The following is a 23,466-nucleotide window of genomic DNA, read 5'->3' as shown; positions in this document are numbered from 1 at the left end:
CCAGCTAGCCCGGGGCCCGACGGAGCACCCGCCGGCTCCCCCGCCCGCTGGAGCCGGAGCCGGCTGCTGGGTGCCCGACGCCCCGCGCCCCGAGTCCCGACCCCTTTCCCGCCGAGCCCCGCGAGCCGGGCCTGCTCGGGTCACGTGGCGCCGCGGCCGCAGCCCCAGCGCTGACCCCGCGGGAGGGGAGGGGAGGGAGGGGAGGGAGGGGAGGGGCGCCGGGGCGGGCGGGGCGGCGCGGAGGCGCGGCGGGGCGCCCGGGATTCCCCGCGGAGCTGCGCGGCCCGGGGTTCCCAGTCCTCAGCCCGCTCGTCGCCGGCCCCGCAGAGTCCGCCGCGCCCTCCGCGGGAGAGCCCCGGTCCCACCCGGCGCCTGCTCCCAGCGCGGCGGGGCCCCCGCGCCCAGGCCCCGCGGACGCGCCGCCGCTCCCTCTCGGCCCCCGCCGCGCCCACCCCGGGAAGCTCCGAGGCCCGGCCGTGGAGGAGGTGAGCTCGGCGGGGGCGGCTGCGCCAGGGCTGTCCCGCCGGCCGCTCGGGGCCACCCGCGCTCCGCCGTTCTGACCCCGCGGCGGGCTGGGGAGGGGGCGGCGCGGCACGAGCTCGGACGCCGGCCGGGGTGCACAGCGGCCGCGAACTCGACGCCCGTCCCTCTTCCCTGCAGGTCAAGGCCACGGCGGGGAAGATGTACCAGAGCCTGGCGCTGGCCCCGAGCCCCGGCCAGGCCGCCTACGCCGACTCCGGGGCCTTTCTGCACGCGCCAGGTGCCGGCTCCCCGGTGTTCGTGCCGCCCGCGCGCGTCCCCTCCATGCTGCCCTACCTGCCGGCGTGTGAGCCGGGCCCGCAGGCCCCGGGGCTGGCCGGGCACCCCGGCTGGGCGCAGGCGGCGGCCGCAGACTCCTCAGCCTTTGGCTCCCGCAGCCCGCACCCACCGGCCGCTCAGCCGCCCGGAGCCACCGCCTTCCCCTTCCCGCACAGCCCCCCGGGGCCCAGCGGCGGTGGCGGCGCAACGACCCGGGACGGCGGCGCCTACCAGGGCGCGCTGCTGGCCCGCGAGCAGTACCCCGCCCCGCTCAGGCGGCCAGTGAGCGCCTCCTACCCGACTGCCTACCCGGCCTACGTGAGCACCGAGGTGGCCCCGTCCTGGACCCCTGGACCCTTCGAAGGCAGCGTCCTGCACGGTCTCCAGAGCCCCCCTGCTGGCCTCCCCAGCCGCAGAGCCTCCTTCGGTGAGTGTGAGACTGGGGTACTGGCCCCACAGGGGTGCGAGTGCGCACCCTCCGAACCCTTCCCTGCGGGGCCCAGAACTGCGGGGACACGTACACCCAGGCAGACGGTGATCTCCGCCACACTCTAGCGCTCCTTGAGCTGAAAATCCCGGGTCCTGAGCTCTGACACCTTCCTAACGAAGTGTTTCTACCTTTCATTCACCTGAGCTCCCCATTCCGGATCGTGCGGATTTAGAGCTTACCTCCTAGGTGCTCTTAGGAAAAGTTTTGGAAGTGGTTTTTATAAAACTCAAACGACTGGTTTCTGTAAGTAAGCTGCCGCATCCACCTCTGCTCTAGAGTGCTTACTTACATATTCTAATTTGAGACCGGGTTTCAGTTGCTCCCCTGGGGTATAAATTTGGATAATCGGATTCGGGGCCTGGAAAGCGGAGATTTGCCCCACCTCGAGTCTCCGACCCTATGAACCCTGTCTCACCCCTGCGGCCAAACGCGGAGGGCCCCGCTGACTCACATTTGCTGCCCGAGGGACCAGGTCCTGCCTCGCGGCTGGAGGCGGCCTCACTGGCCCGCTCTCCTTTGTGGGCCTTTGGCGCTGGCTTCCCCACGCAGAACGCAGGGTCCCCTCCCCCGAGCCCAGGGTGTCCCCACAATGACTGATCCCCACCCCACCCCCACAGAGTGCCTGGCCCAGTGCCCCTGCGGTCCCCCTTCCCCCGCGTGGGCCCCTGGTGGTGACAGGGTTGCCCCCACCATGAAGCTGACAGTGAAGGGCCCCCAGCCCCCGTGGGATGTCCCCTTGCCGTCAGCGTCACCACCACAGCCCCTTGTGAATGTTGCTGAGAACAAGGCCGCTCCTGCCTCCTCTGGGGGTGGAAATTACTCCCCGGCTCCGGTGGGGGCCCCCCCTGCTGTGCACCCTGAGGTTTGACTTATTAACCTTCCCCCCCCACCCCCCACCCCTGTCCCTACCCCCGCCCTGCCCTTCGGAAGGCAAACCCAGCAGTTCTTTTTAATCTGGCACAAACTGTATTGTATGTAAAGTTAAGAGTTAAAATCAGATACAATCAATTTTGAAATACAATAAACTCGAGGTGCACCTCAGACAAGGATACGCAGCTGTGGACCCGCGGGCTCACGGGAGGCCAGAGCCCCGGCCCGAGCCCCGGCCCACGAGCTGCCCGTCCCCGCAGTGTCGGACTTCTTGGAAGAGCTCCCAGGCGAGGGTCGCGAGTGCGTCAACTGCGGGGCCCTGTCCACACCGCTGTGGCGTCGCGATGGCACCGGCCACTACTTGTGCAATGCCTGTGGCCTCTACCACAAGATGAATGGCGTCAACCGGCCGCTGGTGCGCCCACAGAAGCGCCTGGTGAGTGCGCAGCCAGGCCCGAGTCCTGCAATCCACACCCGGTGTGGGGCTGGGAAGTGCAGGAAGGGGGGGGGGCAGCCTGGCTTCCCATGGGCGTGGGCGGGTGGCCCTGGGGCTGCGCTAGGGAGCCTGGAGGCCCAGGACCCACGGCAGGACCTGCCCTGAGGGTCCACTGACAGGGACAGAGGGGCACAAGCTGGGTCCCAGCTGGCCTGCGGGGCTCTGCCCTGGGGCTCCCACAGTGGCACGGGCACTAGGTGACTGGGCCCAGGCATGGGGCTGGAGGCTGGTGGGGAAGGTGCTGCTTTGCTGGAGGCAACTGAAATCCTGTGCAGGGGGCGTTTTGGGGCCCTACCTCTGGGGGAGCACTTTCTACCCTGTACCAGGTGGTTGGGGCTGAGACCGGGTTAGGGTTGTTCAAGGCGCAGAACTTGTTTTCACTTTTGTTTTCTTCTGGCGTGTGGCGGGGTGCAGAGTGGGGGACTGGGAGCTTGACTTTTGCCCCCAGCAGGGCAGAGTCCCCGGAAGCTGTGTAAGGGTTTAAAGTCACTGTATCACACACCGCCCCACAGGCAAACTCGGATGTTCACGTACTCTGTTAAGAGCAAGGGCCTGCTTTGTTTGCAAGCTGTTGAGAGCTGCTCCGGGGTCTGAGGTCTGGGCAGGGCTGTTTCTGGGGGTTCCTCCCCTTCTGGTCTCATGCTGGTATGCACCCATGAACCCTTTCAGGGCTAGTCGGCTGGTTCTGGCCAGTTCTGGTGCCCGGGACCAATGGGAATGAGGGGGCTGGTCCCCCCGACCCCCCGGGTCTGCATGGTCCTCAGGAGCCCGACTTTATTGGAAAGGCAACTCCTGGGCCACGGGAGCCCCCCACGCTTCCAGGCCCCTGACCAGGCAGGTGGGAAGCAGGACTGACTCAGGCTGTTTGGGGGAAACCAAACAGCCTGAGTCCGTCCTGATCTAGCCTGGCATTTGGGGCTCCCCCAACTACCCTCCACTGCACTGTGCCTTTTGGGGTCACTCAGAATGCATGTCGCCCCCCCACTTTTATCCCTGCCCCCGGGGTCATGCCCCGTGACCCGACCCAGCAGCTTGGCATCTGATGTCGCCCTCGCTGAGAAGGAAACTGAGGCTGAGAGCAGCAGTGTCCTGGGGGACTGCAGCCCCAGCCCGGCCGCTCCCGGCTCCTTCCACTCTCTCCCTGGGGGACACACTGGTAAACAGGAAAAGGTGTGGGGCCTACCTGCCTTTGCCCCCCACCCCTCACAGGGCGCACTCCCTGCGGAAGGTCCTGGCCTGGGGGTGAGATAGCCACTTAGGCCTTGAGGTCGTTACCTTTGTAATTGCCGAGTGATGACCCTCGGGGCTCAGAGACCCTTGGAGGGCCCCGGGTTCCAGCCAGGACTGCCTGCCTCCTGCTCCCATGCACAGTCCGCTCCCCAGGAGCCTGCTTGGCCCTGTCCTGGGTCTCCCGGCCCAGCCCCTTCCAGACACACACACACACACACACACACACACTGTCCCCGTGCCGTAAAGATCCAATGAGGCAGGGCGTTTGGGCCTTGGCCTGTTCAGGGGACCGGCTGAGGACACGGCCTCTGGCCTGGTGAGGACTCTGCCTGCTAGTCTGGGGACATGGACCAGTGGGAATGAGGGGGCTGGTCCCCCCGACCCCCCGGGTCTGCATGGTCCTCAGGAGCCCGACTTTATTGGAAAGGCAACTCCTGGGCCGCTCCCAGGAGTTGTAGCTTTAAGATGCTTCCTGGGGAAGAGCCCCTTCGTGCTGCCAATCTCCCCAAGACCTCAGGCCTCGGAGAGTGGACAGTCCGGTGGCCCTGTGTCCCTGTCCAGGCAGATCTAAGTGCAGAACATACCTGGGAAGTGTTTGCCAAGTGGGACTGGGGGCCATGGGGGTGTTCACGGAGCCATCCTACTCCTGTCTGTCCTCGAGCTGCCCGAACAGGTTTCCTCTGGTTTGTTTCTGGGTTCCTGCCTGGCAGACAGGGAGGGCTGCCCCGCCGCTTCCCCGCGGCCGGTCCCAGCAGGGCCAGGCTCACGCGGAAACTCGGAGGTTCTCAGAGAGTCCTGGGACCAGAGCCCGGCCCACGGGGCTCCCTTCCACGGGGGACTGGCCAGTGGCCCCAGACTTGCCCCCACCAGTGCCTCGCTCTCCCTCACGTGTGGCCAGAACTGATGCCCGGGGAGACATTTGTCCCAACCTCCTTTTCAATGACCAGAACCGTTCTAGAAGACCGTCAGCAGCAAGCGAGCGTCCCCCTCCCAGCAGGAGCTCATATCCCTGCTGCACTTTGGGTCCCACATGTATCCTCGGTGTAGGCGGAAACCCTTGAGCCGAGGCTTCGGTCGGTGTGGACGCGTGGGTAGTTGAGGTGGCTCTGCGGACCGCTGCGTGCCCGCTTGCGTGGCCAAGTGCTCTAGAGCCCCTGGCACCCCTCCCCCCGCACGCCAGAGCCCTGCAGCCAAGGCCAGGGGACGGCTGACGCCAGCTCCGGGAAGTGGCCCGTGCTGCATGAGGCCCGGCAGCCTCCGCCCAGCGAACCCAGGCCTTGACGAGGACCCTGGGTTTTCCTTCCTGCGTGGCCCGCCTCCCAGCTCTCGCCCCTGGCTCGGTTCGCCCTTGAACAGCAGGGGACACGCGTTACCAGGTAAAGCGTCCACCACGCGCTCTTTTCCAAGAGCGTGGGAGGACCCGCTCCACATTGGGCCGTTTTCTGTGAGCTGAGGTGCTCACTACCCCCACCCCCACCCCGCTTCAGGCTCCCCTCACCCCTGCAAACCGCACAGCCAGCCCCCTGCTCCTTGCCCTCGGCAGGCCGCGCCCCTGGCTCCACACTGCCCAGCGCCCCCAGTTCTTCTCTGGCAGCAAGAGGGCCCCGAGAGCGGCCAGGCCCGGCTGCTTGTCCGGGCAGCGCGCGAGGACGGGCGGACACAGGAGGGACGGCGGCGGGGACGTGTGGGGACGTGGGCTCTAGGGAGGGGGAGCTTCTGTCCACCCGGCGCCTCCCGCCTCTGCGTCCCTTGCGGACCGCGCGACCCGATGACGGGAGAGGATAGAGAAAGGAGCAAACACTCTGAAATCTGTTCCCCTTGTCTTTTAATTTATGCTCACTAGGAAATAATTCCCTCCTCACCCGGGCTCCCGCCGTCTCCCTCGCGCTCCAGGGTGCAGAGTGACGATGCGAGCCGCTGAGGCCGCCGCCTGCACACCTGTGTCTCGGGCGCCTGTGGCTCTCCTTCTTCTGAGACACGTGGGACGTTTGTGGGAGGGGCGCACGAGCCTGAGTGTGCGCCCCTGGAAAGTAGCCCCGGTGTTCAAAACTCGGCCAGCGTGTGTGTGTAGGAAGGACTTGGTGACGAGGGGCTGGCGGGGTGCGGTTTCTCCGGACGGCGGGCTGGCAGGGAGCCAGGCCTGGTGAGAGGGCCTGAGGGTCCCAGCGGGATGGGGACAGCAGAGGCGCAGCAGAAGCGGGGACCCGCCGGGTTCAAATACCCGACGCTCGGGTATGGGGGTCTCAGACAAGCCGCAACTAGGATTTTAGCGGAAGTAGGTCCCAAATACTGCATGGGGGCAGACTTGGACTTGCCGCTTGTCCGAAGTCCACATGGAGCCGGGCAGCCTGGGGCCTGGGGCAGGTGCCAGGGCCTTCTCCCACTGGAGGAAGGAGGACCGCCTGTGGGCGGCAGGGACCCGCCTCATGAGGGCCGGGGGACTGGCTGTGTGCGTGGTTCCTGGCACCTCCTGGCACCTGGGGACAGATGGGAGAGAGGGCCAGGGCACGGAGAGAACACCCAGATCACGTCCAGTGAAAGCAGCTGCTTTCTAGGCAAGGTCAGGCTGGGGACCCCGGTCGACTCCGGGCCGGGAGCCCCCTCCTGCCTGTGAGCACGTGTGCTGTCTGGCGGAGGCCGCAGCGACCATTTCCTTTCCGGTCCCGCTGGGGCCTGAGCTGGGCGCCGGCCTTGTCCACGCCGGCGCCTGCGTGAGCCGCAGCCCTAGGTGCTCCCGGGGAGACGGCCGGGATCCCTGGGAGGCGAGACCTCAGGGAGCTTTCCCGGCAGGGCCACGGGCTCGGCCCAGTGCCCCTCTAGACTCCTCTCGAGTCGCCAAGGCCTCGGCCCTTCCTTCCCTTTCGGCCCTACTGTCCCAGAGCCTGGGGCAGAAGCCTGGCTGGAACCTGGAGGCCCAGCCTTCCGCTAAACGGCGGCGAGTTCTCCGGAGCCCACGGCGCCTGCCCACAGCTGGGAGGGGAGGGAGGGGAGGGCAAGGAGGCATTTTCACGTCTTGGGTTTTCTTGGTAATGGCTGGGCGGGGGCTGGAGACGGGCTCCTGCTCTCCCTCCTGGCCATTCCCGGGGGCAGGCCTGTGCCCTCGACCTGCGGACCACAGCCTGGGGAAGGGGGTGGGCAGGAGCTGGTTGGCGGGGCCGGCCGCACTCCGCCGCTACAGAAGGAAGGCTCTTAGAGACTGTGGGAAGACGGGGAGGCTGAGCCTGGCCCCTGTCCGCCACCCCTAACCCAGGGCACGTTCCTTTTGTGGCTGCATTTGGCCCCCTTACCTTCGATTGACCCCCAGCTCCGTCCTGGAGAACCCCAAGAAGAGGAAATATATCACGGGGACGATTTGGATAAAAGGTCCTCATGGGCTTCTGTGCTGCTGCCCCCGGTGCCACTGAAACATCGGGTCAGATGTGGCCCAGTCTGACCCCGGTGCCGTGGGGAAGACCAGTCAGAGACCCCGTGTCCCACTGCTGTGGTCCGGGTGAGGGGGACAAGGACCTGGACGGGGACCTCGGTGCAAGTCGGGGGACAGTTGGGCAGCTTCAGACACCAGAGGGCCGGGACGGGGGCTGAGGACAAGACAGTGGTGCTCCCCGAAGATGGAGCCTGGCGTCTGGGCAGGTTGGAGCCGCCAGCAGGCTGTGCTGAGGGGTACAGGGGTACAGGCTTGAGTCCGAGGTCTGAGGCGCCGCCGCGGCGGGGGGAGGTGGCCGGCACCCCAGCCTGGAGGTCCCAGAGTGCAGGTGAACCCACCCGTCCGACACAGGCAGGCTGGGCTCTGGCCCCTCACGGAATCCTGAGCAGGTGGGAGGCCCCTGTGTCAGGCCCACCCCAGCCGGCCAGCTTGGCAGAGCCCCGTCCCAAGCCTGGTCCAGACTCAAAGCCCCGAGTGAGCCACTCTCTTAGAGTCCCTGGAGCTGGTGGCGTCTGGGCCTTGCCAGGCCCCCAAGTGCAGAGAGGTTTGGGGTCTCTGGCCCAGTGAGACCCACGGAATTGGGGGTCAGTGCTGCAGGGATACGTGGGAAGGAGGGCGGCCTTTGGAATGTCAGGGCCTCAGGAAAGTTCTGGATGGGGACGGGCACGAGGGAGGTGTGGGGGCCCAGCCTGATGCCTTCAGCTTGCCGACGCTGGAGAGAGCTTGCGCTGAGCACGCGTGCTAGATCCGTCTTGGAAGGCGGTTGCCCTGCCTGCTTAGCCTGGGGCCTGAGCTCCAGGGGGGACCCTGTGGCCCAGGGTTGGGGGTTCTGCTCCATCCCAGCAGCCTGGGGTGAAGCTGCGTTGGCCGTGAAAAAGAGCACCAGAAAGCAATTGCCTTTTTGTGTTGGGTCCTTCATGGGTCCTGACCCCAGGACGGCTGGGTCTGTTCTCATCCCTTTTTACTGGGGGGGAAACTGAGGCCCAGAGTGGTGAAGTGACCCGTCCCACAGTTCGAGGTGCAGGGAGTCAAAGCTCCAAGGAATGCAGGCCCCTGGGGGGCCGACCTGACGACCCTGGTGCCCGAAGCCTCCTTGCCCGGCCCCACGTGGTCCCGGACTGGCTGCGGGTCCGTCCCGAGTGCCGCTGGTAGAGCCCAGCGCCCCCGCTCACACGGGCCTCCCACCGTCCGCAGTCCTCATCCCGCCGCGCGGGCCTCTCCTGCACCAACTGCCGCACGACCACGACGACGCTGTGGCGGCGCAACGCGGACGGGGAGCCAGTGTGCAACGCCTGCGGCCTCTACATGAAGCTTCACGGGGTGAGCGGGCGCATGGGGGGCACGGCTGCTGCCGCCGGGCGGGAGGCAGGGAGGGGCGGGGCATGCCTCCCACGTGGCCACCACCCACTGCCCGCACCTCTGCCGTTCCCGCCTGCCCCCCCAATCCCCGGCTCAGCCTGGGACGGGGGTGGGGGGCTAGGCCCCCTGGGGTGGTATGTGCACCCCTACAGCTCTGGGGGGTTTGGGCCTGGACCGGCTCCTGCCCCCCCCGCCTGGAGGAAGGGGCCACGCCAGGGCCAGCTGCGCCCCAGATGGGGCTCTAGGACCTGCTCGGCTCCCTGAGTGGCTCCGCAGGCCGACACGAGGGCCATGCGAGGGGCCTGGGGATGGGCAGGGACAGGACTAGCCGCGGCCCCTGCCCGCCCCTGCCAGGTGCCGCGGCCCCTGGCGATGAAGAAGGAAAGTATCCAGACGCGGAAGCGGAAACCCAAGGGCGTTGTGAAGACCAAGAGCTCTTCGGGTGCGTGGGGCAGGGCCTGGGGGGACGCGGGAGGGAGCCCAGCCCCCCGCCTCGCCCCGTGGAGTCCCTGCAAGCGTCTCGGACTCCCCCGTTAGACAGTTACGTGTTGGGCTCAAGCACTGTCCTTCCGAAGTGCAGATGCGCCGACTCTACCCTGGTGGCATCTGGCCTGGGGACAGTGGTGTGGGCCCACCCAGCTGGGGCAGGAGGCAGGCTGAGGGTGCCACAGCCAGGCCCTCTCGTTAACTGGCCTGTGCAGCTCGGTCTGGCAGCTTCTGTAAACGCCCCACCTTCCAGGATGCCCAGCAAACAGCACAGCCTCGCCGCCTTCTGTCCCGGACCCTGAAAACCCAGCAGCTGCTTTGAAACCCAAACCCAGCCTGGCGTCCCCTTCATGTCCTGGGTCCAGCGTCGCCTCCCAGGTAAGGCAGGTGGGGTGGAGTGGGGTGTCCAGAGCTGGCTCCCAGCTACTCCTCAAGGAACCCCGACTCCCTGACCAGGTCAGACCCCAGCTCTGCCCTCAGGGCCTCTCCCAGGAGCGCAGGGCTGGGCACGCAGGTGGTCCCTGGTACCAGCAGCAGACGCCAGGCTTCGAGCCGCACACGTCATCCCGCCCATCGCAAGGAGGCCCAGACGCTAACCCTGCGGAGGCCCCTTAAGGCAAATAGCCGGGTCGTGAGGGCTCCTTTCCCAAGCGACGCCAGCTGGCCATTCCTGTCCCTGCACTCCCATAATCCCCTGCTCTCCCTCCAGGCCTCTAGCCAGGCAGACGACCCCCTGGCCCCCAGCCACTTGGAGTTCAAATTTGAGCCCGAGGACTTTGCCTTCCCGTCCACAGCCCTGGGCCCCCAGGCTGGCCTCGGTGGGGCCCTGCGCCAGGAGGCCTGGTGTGCGCTGGCCTTGGCCTAGGTCCCCGGGCACCCAACAGACCCATCTCACTGCCCGTTGGGGTCCAGCACAGTGGAGAGAGCTCACTGGGTCCACCCACCAGAAGAGACAAGCCAGTGGGACCTTGAGGCTCTGGGCAACCCTCGCCACGGTGAGGGGGAGGCCTCTGTACAGACGGCGGTCAGGCCCCAGAGCAGGAAGAAGGCTGAAGAGAAGGACCTGCGCCCACACCACAGACAGCCGGGGACTCTCCTAAATGCTGTGGCAGGTCAGGCCCGGCCACTCCAGCCAAGGCTGACCCGGGACGCCCATTGCCAACTTGAGTTCTCTTGTCAACATTTGCCATCACCATGTTTACACGTTACAGAAGTTGGGAAAAACCCCAATCTCCTACTATGAAACCAGAATCACAGATGAAATGCCGAGGTCAGGCCCACAGTGTGAATGCCGGGAGCGGCTGGACATGACGCCTCCTGGAGCCTCGGGATCTGTCCCTTTCTCTCGCCTGATGGACAGAACTACGGCACGGAGAACTTCCCCTCCTATGAGTGAAGGACTGTCAGGGACAGATGTGTAGGTCGTGCACTGTACCAGGATGCCACCCCAAGGGCAAAGCTACTCACGCTGTAGTCATCATCTACTTGTGTATTTATTTGGATGGTTTTCCCAAAGGGGGCAGTAGGGGTCCTCATGCTGACTGAATCTGTGTGTTGTGACCATTTCTGACAGGCAGAGTACAGGACCTGGGTCCCCGTGCTGACCTCACAGGCTCTGTCAGGGCCGGTGGCCGGGTGACCACATGTCCTGGCTCACCTGGGGTCAGTCCAGCTTCATTTGTTGCCCCAGTGGAATTGTTAATAACACCAATTTACTTACGGAAGCCCTCCCCTCCCGGAGCGGGGTGACAAATCAGCAGGCCGTGCTGGCGGGAGACCGCTCTGCCCACGGGAGCCAGGGAGGCGATAGGGAGGGGTGGGAGTGGGGCTCGCCAGGCCAAGGGGCCGCATCCTCGCTTCCGCTCGGCGGCTGCAGCATGAGCAGGCTGGAGAAGCTGCGAGTGCCAGCTTCCAGAATGGGTCCGTCCGTCTGTCTGTCCTGAGCAGGCACCTGGAGTTCGAGCTGCACAATTCACATGTGATCTTGTCTTTTTTTTTTTTTTTTATCAAAGACAAATTAAGCCATGAGAAAAAATGTAAAATAAAGACATTGATTTTACATTGCCTTTTCCCAAATGCTTATGAGGCTTTCCAGCCTCGGCCCTGCAGGCCAGGTCGGCCCCCCGTCTGGCGCTCAGTCGGGCCGTCTCCACGTGTGCTGGACCTCACTAGCCACTCCGAGTGGGTCAGGAGTCCCTTAGGCACAGGGCCTTCGAGGCCACCGGCCAGCATGGGAGAGGAACCCGGGGTCAGCGGGCGCCCACACTTGGAGAGGTCCACACTCCCGGGTCAGGTGTACGGGCATTCGGGGCGCTGCTGCCCTGCCTCGTACTGCTGCACTGGCCGGTGGTGAGGGGACAGGGACCAAGATGTGGTTTGGGGCACTGGGAGCCCGTGTCCCCATGTAGCTCTCTGGCTCCTCACGGTGGGTCATCGGGCAGTCAGGCAGTGTCGGGGTGAGCCCGGAGAACACGAGGCATGAGTTGGGCCCCCAGGCAGGCCAGGCGCTGGCACCTCTCACTTCTGGATGTCCACAGAAAGTCACTAACATCAGGGCCTTGGCCCCATCTGTGAGTCAGGACCCCCACCCTGCTACATGGAGGGCTTCAGCAGGGGCTGCCCAGATCTGGGTGAACCAATGGGCCCGTTTAATGCAGACTCTTGGGGTCTGGGAGCCTGCATGGTGGCCAGCACCTAGGGTGCCTGCAGAGCCACACTGGGAACCGAGTGGCCAAGGCCAGGCTGCGGAGGAAGACCCCCGGGGTGCAGTCTGTCTAACGGGTCACAGCCAGCACTTTCAGAAAGCAGACTGGGCAGGAGAGGTGGGAACAGAGTTGTACCTGCAGGGTTTTGCCTGTGGGCGGACGTGCCGGGGGGACGGGGCTCAGCCTGGACATCACACCTCTGTCACAGGCTGTGGGGAGCTTGCTACCATCTCGTCTCTGTGCCCACACGCCCTGGGCTGCCATTCCCGGGAGATCACTCAGAAGGGAGCAGATGAGGCAGAGGGGTAAGCAGCCACCCCGAGGGGCAGGGCAGCCCCTCTTCCCACCTGTCTGCGGAGCCCCTTCCCACCCTGCCAGGTTACTGGGTCCCCGAGTACGAGAGCCGGATTTGAGAGAACCAGTTGGCAGTGCCCTCCTCTGCCCACCCAGCCCCAAGCAGCTGTGGGGAGGGACGCAACTGTCCTCCGGCCCCGCCAGGCCCGGCCCTTCCTCAGGCTCCAGGAGAGGGTGACGGGCCCCAGAGTGAAGGAGATGAGAGGCAGGAGATGGGGGGAGGCCATCGAGTACCTCGAGGACCACGTGGCAGCACATCCGGGCCTCGGCGCAGAAGGGACAACACAGCACCTTCGCAGAGCCACCACTCAGGACCCAGTGCTTCTGGCGGAGCCTCGGTTTCCTCATCTGTAGGTCGAGGAGGATGCCATGTGCCTATGGCCAGGTCTGGCATCCACACGGGTCCAGGCCTGGCAGTCCCTGGTGTACCGAAGCAGCGTTCTCCACTACCCAACCCAAGGAGGCTTCCTGGAGGTGTCCACTGTAGGACAGGTAGGGTCCCCACAGGAGCAGCTGGGTGCCCCAGCCCCCAGGCGCCCAGCCTGTGAAGAGGGGTCCTGGACAGGGAGGGGAGGGTTGACAAAGAGGGAAGGAAGCAGTGACTTCCTCCCTGTTTTTGTCATTTTTTAAATGTGTCGTGCCCAGGATGAGGTGGGCCGGGCGCCCCACCTCTGGGCATGGGTGTTGCTGCTAATCTAAGCCTTTTCCCCAGTGCCCCTTCAGCACCGGAAGCTGTCAGGACCCAGAGCCTTAATATAGCTGCCGGCGCCCCCTTCCTGCGACTCTTCCTCCCGCCAGCCTACCCCAGCCCCGCCCGCGGGCCATAAACAACCTGACGAGCGGGGGGAGGCTGGCGGCGTGGGCAGCGCGGCCACTCTGGCAGGGACAGGAACCCAACGGCGGCCCTCGTGTGCTGGCTGACTGCACCTGCCCAGGCGGAGCAGGGACCCTTGATCTTGCCACGGTCCCGGCCACAGAAGGTGTCCCCTGAGCCCCCGTGGGGTTCTTCCCGAGTGCCTCGAGGCAAGGAGAGGACCCCCGAGGAGAGAGGGTTGAGACGCTGAGATCCAGGGTGTAGAAGAAAGGGAGACACCCCGGGTCCCTTCAGCTGGTTTCCCTCCCCACACCCGCTCAGAGCCCTCACACTCCCCTGCAGGAACAGAGCCTCGGGCCGAAGCCCCCAGCAACAGCTGGCAGGGCCTCGTGGGGACCCCACCCCCAGGTCGTCAGGGACACGGCCAGCTCGGTGACAGCAGCACCCTGCATTCAGTGCCCGCCCCAGGGTGCATGTTTGTACCCTCAGGCCCTGGTGCTGCCTCACCCGGAGCCTCCAGTCACCTGCCCCAGCGTCACCCCAGCAGCAGAGCCCGGGGCCCCGTGTGCAGCTGGGCGGGACCCGAGGGCTTCTGGGGGCTCAGGGGGGGCCTGGGCTACCACCAGAGACAGCTCACTGACCAACGGGTGCAAATTCTCTAGGGCGCTCGTCTGAAAAGTGGAACATGCTTCTTGAGAAGGGAAAATGGTCCTTTGGGGTAAGCAACACAGGGTACCAACTTTGTATTTGACCAAATAAGGACATTTCTTAGAAGAGAACAGTTGCTGCTGTCACCAGCATCAAACACAGACCATCCTGCCACCAGACACAGCCGGCCGCCGTCTCCGGGGACGGGGCGATGGCTTTATAGCTTCTTGCTGCCTTCCTCTGCTGCAGACCGGGGACGGCTTGTGGCGGCCTAGGCAGCCGTCCTCCAGGGCATGCAGTCAGGCGCTCAGACAGAGGACGACCAGGCCTCAGGGTCCTAGCCCCCAAGTGAACCCCCATTTGGCTAACGGAGGCCCAGAGACCAGGTGCCCTCCCTGGCCACATGGCGCCAGGGGTCCCCATCTTTCCTCCTGTGTGCATTTGGCAGACGCTGAACTGGCCCCAAAGGGGAGGGGGCTGGCTGAGCCCCACAGTCGTGCTGGAGCCGGGGTGGGGGTGGCCGGGCTGACGACCACTCGGAGGCCATGGCAGGCAGCCCCCACCCATGCCCTGCGACGCCCGCCAAGATGTTGACACGGACGGCTCCAGCCGCCTTATTTATTATCTGATAAAGGGCTCTCGGCACCGCTGGTGGACGGCGTCTGGCCGCGCTGGGGCCTGGGGGAGGGAACCGGGTGGGGGTGGGGGGACAGGAGGCCAGAGCAGGCCTCCACACTGGACTCTGGGGCAGGACACACTGAGGAATCTGGGCTTTTCCCTTCCTGGCGAGAGGCTTCCTCCACTGCCCCGGAGCCAGCAGGCCACAGAGGAGCTCAGCGCCTGCACAGGGCTACCCCGGGCCTCCACGTCTGGGAGTCGCACCCCACAAGACCTGCGACCCCATGGTCTCTGGAGAATCTCCAGCCGGGTCCTCCTGGCCATCGGCCCCTCCCATCCAGCTGCCCATCCTCCACCCCTCCGCTTGGCCCAAAGCTCAGATTTTCCATGATGCAAATCTGGGCCTGTTTCTTCTTTGTTTCCAAACACTCAGCCCAGGTAGCAGCCCAGCAACGGCCCAGCTGACCAAAACCCTGACCGCCCCATGACCTCAGGGCTTCCCTTCCCCACACTCATGTCCACTCTTAGGGACAGGGAACACCTGCCAGCATCCAAACCCACCATGCCTCTGGGCCTTTGCACGTGCTCTTCCCTCAGACCCCAGTGCTCTGTGGGCATAACTGGTGACATGCACATGGGGGTCAAAACACTCTGTGCTGCCTCCTCCAGGAAGTCTTCCTCAGGCCGTGCCAGGAGGTCTCTCTAAGCAGAGCCGTCCTCACTGCCGGGGCTGCACTTGCACGAGGGAGACACCCCATGTGCTCGAGAAGCGGGGTGGGCCAGGAGGTGACGGAGATGCTGTAGACGGAGCCTTTGAGATCGAGCTCCTGAGGGCACTGACGCATTACGGCTCACTCTATTGAGAGTCCCAAGCCTTGTCCTAGGCTGTTATGACCAGAAAGGAGGCAGCAAACTGATGAGCCCTGTGCCTGGACAGCACTTGGTGATGGCAGAATCAATGTGCGAAGGGACTGGGTGCCCCTGCCTGCTTGGGAGGGACAGGCTGCCCAACCCCTCCCAGGACCACCCACCATGGGGATGGCGGGGGTGGGGGTGGGGGCCTCTGTCTGTCCTCGGTCACCCTGCAGCGCTCAGTCCTGCTGAGGACAGCCAAAGACGGGGATAGAGGGTGTGGGGTCCCTAGGAAGGCAGACGGGAGGTGAGAGGTCCTGGGTGAGGCAAGAGCCCCAGAAGCTCCCAGGGGCATCCGTGTGGACCCGGGGAAGGGAGTGGGAAAAGCAGCACTGAGGGCGAGCGAGGGCCGCGTCGACGCCAGCATCAGCCCGCCCTCACGACGTCCCTGTGCATGCGGGGACGGGGTTCCAGGAACCCCAGTCCGGGTCCGTGGGTCCTCGGGTGGGCACGCTCCACGCACGGGGCAGGAAATCACACGTGGCCAGGGCCAGTTCCGACAGCTGGGCCCGCGTGCCTGGCCTGCGTCGGGGGCTCGGTGGGGCTGGTTCCCACGCCCGGGTCACAGCAGGGGTGGGGGGCACACCAGGGGCCTTTGGAGCCAGGCACACTCAGGTCGGCCACGGGTGGGGCAGGCCTCCCGCCAAAAGGCTGAGCCTGAGGGATTCTGGTTCCCAGAGATTTGGAAATGACTCGGGGTGGGGGCGGTGGGGAGCAGGAGGGCTTCATGTCTGACCTTCAAATTCATCTTTTCTAAGTCATGTCTCCTGAGTGTAAGTTGTGCAATGTACACGTTTTAGAGATTACACAACTCTCAAACCCTGTTCTGGCATTTCTCCATTTTTTAATAATATGCAGAAGACCTCAGAACAAGGCCGGCTGTGTCCTTGACCTTGATCTTGACCTCTGAGAGGTTCTGATGGCCAGGAATGGGGCAGGTCAAGTCAGACCCAGAGCAGGCACGTGCTTGGACAGGGACCATGAAGCCACTATTTGTACAGACGAGGGGAGACAAGGCGGGAGGGGTGGCAGGGACAGGAGAAACAGACACACAGAGCGAGACAGACACAGAGAGAGACAGAGAGATGGACACACAGAGAGATATGGAGAGACAGACAGAGACAGAGAGACAGACAAAACATGACTCGGACCCCCTGGCACGACTCCCTCACTTTTCCCAGTGGCCTGTCCTGGGGCGTGTGTCCCTTCCCACTGAGTGAAGCCTGCTGGACAAGGCCGCAGGCAGGCCCTGGGGGGCTCTGGGGCAGGGAGCACTCCGCCATGCCCGGCCTCTCCAGCCTGCACTCGGCAGGACACACGGGAGCCACTTGGTTAGCGCGTCTCCCGGGGAAGACAAGGTGACAGGGCCTGGTCAGGACAACGGACGCAGCCTCTAGAGACAGAGCCTGCCAGGCCCGGGGACAACAGGTGAGGGGCTATCCTGGAGATTTTGACAAAAGCCTAGTAGGTCAGCACGGCTGATCCCGGCCAGGTTCCCGCCTCCATCGCTCTTTGCAGCAATTCTGAAATGAGGGGCAGGGGTGGTGCGCAGAGAGTCGGAGGGGCCCCACAGCATTGCAGCTGGCCAGAGAGGGCTCCCCAGTCAGCCCAGGGCCCTGGCCAGCTTGAGGCTGACAGAACGTGTCCTGGGGACTGGAGTCACCTGGTTTGGACCATTTGGACATGGTGTCCCCAGGGACAAGGGGCGTTGGTCATCTGTTCGAAAGGGGCAGCCACTGGCCTGTCCCCCAGCCTCAAGGGTGAGGGCCCAGGGGCGGGGCTGACGGGGTAGCAGGTGCAGGCCGGCAGCCCGACCCTGGACTGTGGTCCTGCCATCAGCGGGGCCAGGCGGCCCAGCCCAGACACGAGGAACAAGATGAACCGAGAAGGGCTGTGGGGACCCCGTCCGTGCACGACGCTCCACTGGCTTCCAGAAGGATGAGGGCAGGGAACAATCACCCTCACTGTGAGCCCCTCTGAGTACCTCAGTGCGGAGCCTGGGGCCCAGTTTAGGGAGAACGCACAGAGTTTCTCCAGAGCTTATAAACTAGACACGGAAAACCCCAGCACGGCGGCCTCCTCCGCCGAGGGCTCTGTGAGGAGGCGTGTGCCGTCTGCAGAGCTGACGGGCGGCTGCCCTCCAGGGCTCCTCTGGGGTCTTTTGGGGGAAGATTTAAGATCCTGCAGCCCAGAGCCACTAACCTTCCTCGGTAAAATATTAGGTCTATCCACTTCCGGTCTGCGCCTCCCCTCGGTCAAGTTCGGAAAGCTTCCTGGCCCCGGCTCTGCGGGGCGTCTGCCGGAGTTCACAGCCACTTGCAGATAAACCTCCCTTGTTTATTTTATGAACGAGAGAGGACATTAAATACTCAAATAAAGCACATGGGCACACCCGAGGCCAAGAGACACTTAGCTCGCCAGGCCTTTGTGGGGGCAGCTCAGAGAACCCACAGTCAGGCTGCCGGGGTGGCCCCCAGGGGAGACTGGGCAGGTCTGGGACATGAAGGGGATGGGGGTCTGCAGGTGGAGGGGAGCGCTCGGGTCTGCACTGGGAGCACGGAGCCCCCCATGGAGGGGCCTGGCACGGTCAGGCCAACGAAGCTCCGTCCCAGGTCCCCCCTGGAGCCCCCGGAAGGGGGTGCAGCCCCTGGAGACCCAGGAGAAGGGGGTGCTGACGGGTCCGTGGGACGCCCCGGCCCTCTCCACGGCCCCCTCGATGCCACCACTCCCAGTCCACCCTGACTGTGGGGGACTCCCCCACACTCAGCCGCTGCCCTGCCCAGCCCTCCTGACAGCTCCTCCCTGGGCTCCCCGGAGCCCTCAGACACGGCGTGCTACCCCGACGGGGCTCGTCCCTGCTGCCGTCATACCCCTGCCCCCAGCTCAGGGCTGGGCACGCAGCAGGTGCTCAGGGAAGGCCAGTCCCGGATGGGAGTGTCGACAGACTTCAGATGGACGGCGGCGCCACCTCCCAGGGGCCCAGGGCCCGCCCCTGTCCTGCAGAGAGAGGCCTGGGCACCGTTGGCCTCCCCTGGGACTCTGAGGTCCCTCCTCAGCCAAGGCAGCTCAGGGAGAACCTGGTCAGGACAGACAATGGGCTCTAAAAATACACCAGGGGCAGGCAGGGTTTCCCAGGAACATCTGTAAGTCCCGTCCGGCGGAAGTTATAAATACTAAGTAATGTGAATTCAGAGTCATTAGTCATCTGGGGACAGCCACGTCCTTTGTGGGAACAAGGGATGTTTTTCCTGATTCATAATTTATTGCTCTTTACAGTTAAATCGAGCTATAGACCCCCAAAGAAAAGGAAAAATGAAAAACAGGGTCTTCCCTGGGGCCGCCGCCAAGAGCCAGATCCCCAGGGAGGGTCAGGAGCAGGGCTGGGCAGGCCTGAGCCATTGCCATCCTGGGGATGCAACCAGCTCAGCTTTCTCCACCCCAGCGGCTCCCCCGGACCCGTCCCAGGACATCGCTGGAAGCAGCACTGTTTCCCGGGAAGCCGACCCGTGGGCCCCCAGGGAAGCTGGGGCTCCGAGCCCGTTCAGCACTGGGTGTCCCAGCACGGATCCCTCCTGCCCTTGGGCCCCGCTCTTTACCGGCGTCAGCACGAGTCAGGTGTGGGGCCCTGCACACGCCGTCCAGAGCCGGGACGAGTTCCCGCAGCAAGCGTGTGGCTGGACGTGGCCCCGCCTGACCCGCACGGAGCACCTGAGCCTGCCTCTCGGGAGCGTGACCTCGTTTGGAAACAGGGTTGCTGCACATGCCCTCGGCTAGACGCGGTCGTGAGGATGGGCCCTCATCCGAGGTGACGGGCGTCCTTATAGGACAGGGACATGGGGACACAGACACGCACACAGAGAGAATCTCGGGAGGCAGAGACCCGTGATACAAAACCAGGAACTCAGGGGCGGCCGGAGGGCGGCGACCAGAAGCTGGAGAGAAGCCCGGGACATTCTCCCTAGAAGGAACGAGCCCCCTGCTTTTCTGTTGTCAAAGCCCTTGTCCATGGTGCTTTGTTCCAGTGGCCCTAGGACACACACTTCCTGGGCCGGCTCACCACCCTCCTGCTCCACCGGAGGGTCCCCCCGGGAGAGAAGGGCTCCCCTTGCTGCTGGCAGCCGCGAGCCTCACAACCATGTGCCTGCACGGGCCGGGATCCTTTTACCTCAAAGCACGTGAAGCTCACAACCACGCCCCCCCCCGCCCCCGCGCGCTGCTCAGGAGGCTGGACCACATCTCCGGCCCTGGCCCCAGAGACGGGGAGACAGAGGTCCCCCAACTCGGCTCTCCTCAGTCAGAGGGGCCCTTAGAGGCAGAATAGGGCACACGGGGTCTGAGAGCGGGAGCTGACCCTGACCCCACTGCCAGCGACCCATCCCCACAATCTGGAATGTCCTCGTCACACGGGTCTGCGTGCTGCCCGGCCCGGCCCTGGCCAGTACAGCCATGCCTCGAGCCCCATGCGTGACTGCAAAGTTCCAGGCCACAAGGACAAAAGGAAAAGAAAGAAGTGGGGTGTATTTAATAACTTCTTTTATCCCTGTGCATCCAAGCCGCTACCTTTCAGCACATGAGCGCCCCAGAAAGTAAGGGTGTGACCCTCTGGGTTCTTGGGTTTGAACTGGGTCTTTGCTCCACACTGACCGGGCAGCTCAGCCAGGACCGGCGTGTCCTCGGCGGCCACGTGTGACACGGGGTCCCCGTGCCAGACGGTACAGGCAGGGACAGGCAGGGAAGGTCGGGACAGGCCCCTGGGGCTTGACCCCAAACCCAGGCAAGCGTGAGGTGCGGCAGACGCCTGTGCACATTTGCTACTGGATGAAAGAGTCACCGTGTGGACGAACTTGCAGGGACGCAGCCGGCCTGCGGGAGGGCGGGAGACGCACGGTTGGTGGCGTGCGGGTGTACTGGGCTCCAAGCTGCAGGAGGTACGAGCCTGTGGGCAGGGGGCCAGGCTGCCCCCCTCCTGCCTGCTTCCCCGAGGCAGGGGAGAGGAAGGCAGAGCTGAGCCCCACCCCCGCAGTCTCCTCCATGACAATGGGCCATCTGGACTCCTGTGCTTAGTTTCCACCCTAAGGAGGAAGGCCGAGCCAGCGCTTGGAGAGAGACCTCTGCAGACGGGACCCCCAGCTCCACGGACGCAGCCTCTGTCGGTGACAGATGGGACAGGTTCTGCACGCAGCCTCCTGGCTGCACCCCAGAGCAATCGAGGCGGGGTGGGTCTTGCGTCAGGCTCTGCGGCCAGGCAGAGGTGTCTGCTGATGCCCCGGGGAGGCAGGGACCTGGTGGGGAACAGCCAGGAGGAAGGGAGACTGCGCTCTCCAGTGAGAACGCCCAGCTCTCAGGGCAGGGACCGATCACCCCAGGCTACGGCCACATATCGGTGGGGCCCAGGTGGGCCTGGGAGTGAGAAGGATGTGCCAGGGCCATCTGCCGGGGCTCCTGGTCCCTCTGAGGGGGTGATGGCCTCCCCAAAGCCACAGCCAGCTCCCTCCACCAGGTCCATGGGCTCTCACCCTGCTCTCACCACCCACACTGGGCCACACCCCACACGGAGGGTGGACAAGTGCAGCCACAGGCGTCCTCGGAGCATGCCGGCCCCACCTCCGTAATTAGTCAACAGGGTCCAGCACCCCCTTAGCAGCGGGGCCAGCAACGGGATGGGGTGAGCCAGACGGCTGGCCCTGGCCCCCGGGCCCTCCACACAAGCCGGTGAACCTTAACTGATGTCACCTGCCAGCAGGGAGGAACAGGGGCAGGCTGGGTGGAGCCGGGACTCGGCCACACCCCAGCTCTGCCCAGTCTAGCTGCGTGGCCTGGGGCAAGTCCCTTCACCTCTCTGTGCCTCGATGATGGCAGCCCTGCCTACTACTGCGAAGACCGGCAGCACCGAGGCTGTGGGCAGAGGCGCTGGACGGCGACCAAGCCCCACAGGCATGCTCAGGAAGGTCCATTTCATGCAAAAAACCGAGCTGCTGAATGAGGCTGTCATGGGACGGCCGCTCCCTGGTCTGCGTCGTGGCGCCGACACACAGACGAGGTTCTCGAGGGGGGGGGGGTGGCGAGGCTGCGCTGACCTCTGCCTTCGCCGCAGCCCGATCCCACACACCAGGCTCGAGGAGACCGGCACCTCCACCCCCCTCGGCTCGGCCCCAGCAGGCATGTGTGTAATCCCCGCGAGCAGGGTCTCCTGGGCTCCTGTCCCTGGGGAGGAGGAGTGCCAAGGCCGAATCCCGAATCCCGGTGCCACAGAGAGAAAGGTGATCCCTGGGGGCCTCCCTCTGAGGCCCCTCCCAGGCAGGCCCCCGGGCAGGAGGGAGCACCACATAGTCAATGGGACTGACCAGGAGGGCTCCTCCCTACAGTGACAGAGGCCAAAACAGAGGCTACACTTACCGGAACATTCTCTGAATTCCCCAGCCAGGCTACACCTTGTCCCTCTCCCAGGTAATCGTGAGCTCCAGGTATGAGGGGGACTCGTCCCAACCCTGGGACCCTGGAAACGGGCTGGGCTGGCTCCCTCCTCCCACCTTGACACCCCCCCCAGGTTCAAGGGGAGAACGAGAGGGAAGGAGGGTCGAGCTAGTCTGGGGGGGAGTGGAGGTGGCAAGCCCCAGGCAGGCCATGGGGGGCACGGGGCCTGTGCCCAAGGGAGCACAACTTGGGGAGCCCCTGGTCCCAAGGTTAACTGGGACCATCACTGACAGAGGCTGACAGAGCAGTAAGGAATTCTGCATTACCTCGACTCTTAGTTCACCCCCAAAATATTTATTCGTTGTCTAGGATGTGCTGTTAGTCTCCTGGGGGGCAGCAGCAGAAATCTATGCCCTTTTCATCCCAGAGACCACACATCTGAAGTTGGGGGGCCTCCAGAAGGAGCCTCCAGAGGGAGGATCTCTTCTGCCCCCTCCTCCAGCTCTTGGAGGCCCCAGCATCCCTGGGCTTGCGGCCACGCCCCTCCCATCCCCGCCTGGTCCTCCCGCGGCACCGGGATGTGCCCTTATCTTAATGTGACCACATCTGCAAAGACCCTATTTCTTATCTTTTTTTTTTTTAAGATTTTTATTTATTTATTTGACAGAGAGAGATCACAAGTAGGCAGAGAGGCAGACAGAGAGAGAGAGAGGGAAGCAGGGTCCCCGCTGAGCAGAGAGCCCAACGCGGGACTCGATCCCAGGACCCCAAGATCATGACCCGAGCAGAAGGCAGCAGCCCAACCCACCGAGCCACCCAGGCGCCCAAAGACCCTATTTCTAAATGAGGCCACACTCACATGTTCTGGGGGTCAGGACTTCAACAGTCCACCCCACAAGAGACGTTAGTCCCATTGAGGGTTTTCAGCGGCAGCAGTAAAGCCAGCCAGCCCCTCTCCTCCTGGGGCAAATATTTGAGTGGGAGCAGGACAGAAAATGTGGGAAGAAGAAAATGACAAAAGCAAGCCACCAGTGCAAAGGTCCTGGGGCAGGGGCAGGGAAGAAGGGGGAGCAAGGAGGCTAGAGGAGAGTACAGAGGGTGTGGCCCGGGTCACTGGGCCTCATTAACCTCTGGGAAGTTTCCACTGCTCCGAGTAAAGAGGGGGCTATGCAGAATTCAGGGGGGAGAGAGCGACACGATCTTGGGTGTCGAGACAAACTTCAGGGAGCTAGCTGTGCCTGTGGGAAGTGGCCAGGGCCTGCCTGTGAATCCCTCTCATTGGCCCCTGGGAGGTAGGACAGAAAGCATGTGTGCTGGAAGGACACAGCCTTGGGGACCCCTGCAGGTGTGAATGGGACCCTGATCCCACAAGTCACTGCAGCTGGGGCAGGGTCCCCACAGCCAGGAGCACTCCGGACGTGGCTGAGAGCCAGCAGCCAGAGCCCCGTCCCCCCTTTATACTCGCCTCGTTCGCAGCCCCAGCTGCGTGCACATAGAGGGTGAGAGGGCTCTGTCCACATCTCCCCAGAGCTCACAGGGGAACCGCTGGTGCATCTGTCCCTGCTGTGTTGCCCCCGTAAGTGTGGAGTCTCAGGGTTTCTGGGCAACACATGCACCTGTTCCTGCAGGGTCACCCAGGGTCTCTGTGCTCCCCGGGCTCCGAGTTCCAGGGAGGCTGCTGGCTTTGCAGGGGCTTTGCTCTGGCCAAGCATCCTCTGGGCATCACTGACATATCCCAAGCAGTGGCCAGCCCCGGGGTGACCAATGATACCCACACGATACTTGGGAAGACCAGAGGAGGCAGCCCTCAGGTTCACTGGGCCGGAGGCTCACTGGGCCATGCGCTCA

At 64.5% G+C, this 23,466-nt stretch overlaps 1 protein-coding gene across 1 annotated transcript; it reads left to right on the top strand.

Moving 5' to 3' along the window:
- Positions 1–252: 252 nt before the first annotated feature.
- GATA5 (GATA binding protein 5) lies at positions 253–11,212 on the top strand. The gene is made up of 7 exons (XM_045070613.1): positions 253–485; positions 661–1,225; positions 2,419–2,594; positions 8,503–8,628; positions 9,022–9,109; positions 9,407–9,531; positions 9,863–11,212. Exons 2-7 carry the CDS (start codon positions 682–684, stop codon positions 10,016–10,018), a joined length of 1,215 nt encoding a protein of 404 aa, XP_044926548.1. The 5' UTR covers positions 253–485; positions 661–681; the 3' UTR covers positions 10,019–11,212.
- The last annotated feature ends 12,254 nt before the right edge of the window (positions 11,213–23,466 follow it).

Source organism: Mustela putorius, unplaced genomic scaffold (assembly GCF_011764305.1).
Source record: "Mustela putorius furo isolate JIRA1106 unplaced genomic scaffold, ASM1176430v1.1 tig00003972_pilon_pilon_pilon, whole genome shotgun sequence".
NCBI lineage: Eukaryota > Metazoa > Chordata > Mammalia > Carnivora > Mustelidae > Mustela > Mustela putorius.
This window is presented reverse-complemented; position numbering and strand designations above follow the sequence as displayed.

Coding starts and splice junctions, on each gene's coding strand:
- GATA5 (XM_045070613.1), top strand. CDS start 682: ATGTACCAGAGCCTGGCGCTGGCCCCGAGCCCCGGCCAGGCCGCCTAC. Junction 9,110..9,406: donor GAAGACCAAGAGCTCTTCGG/GTGCGTGGGGCA, acceptor CCCACCTTCCAG/GATGCCCAGCAAACAGCACA. Junction 9,532..9,862: donor GGTCCAGCGTCGCCTCCCAG/GTAAGGCAGGTG, acceptor CTCTCCCTCCAG/GCCTCTAGCCAGGCAGACGA.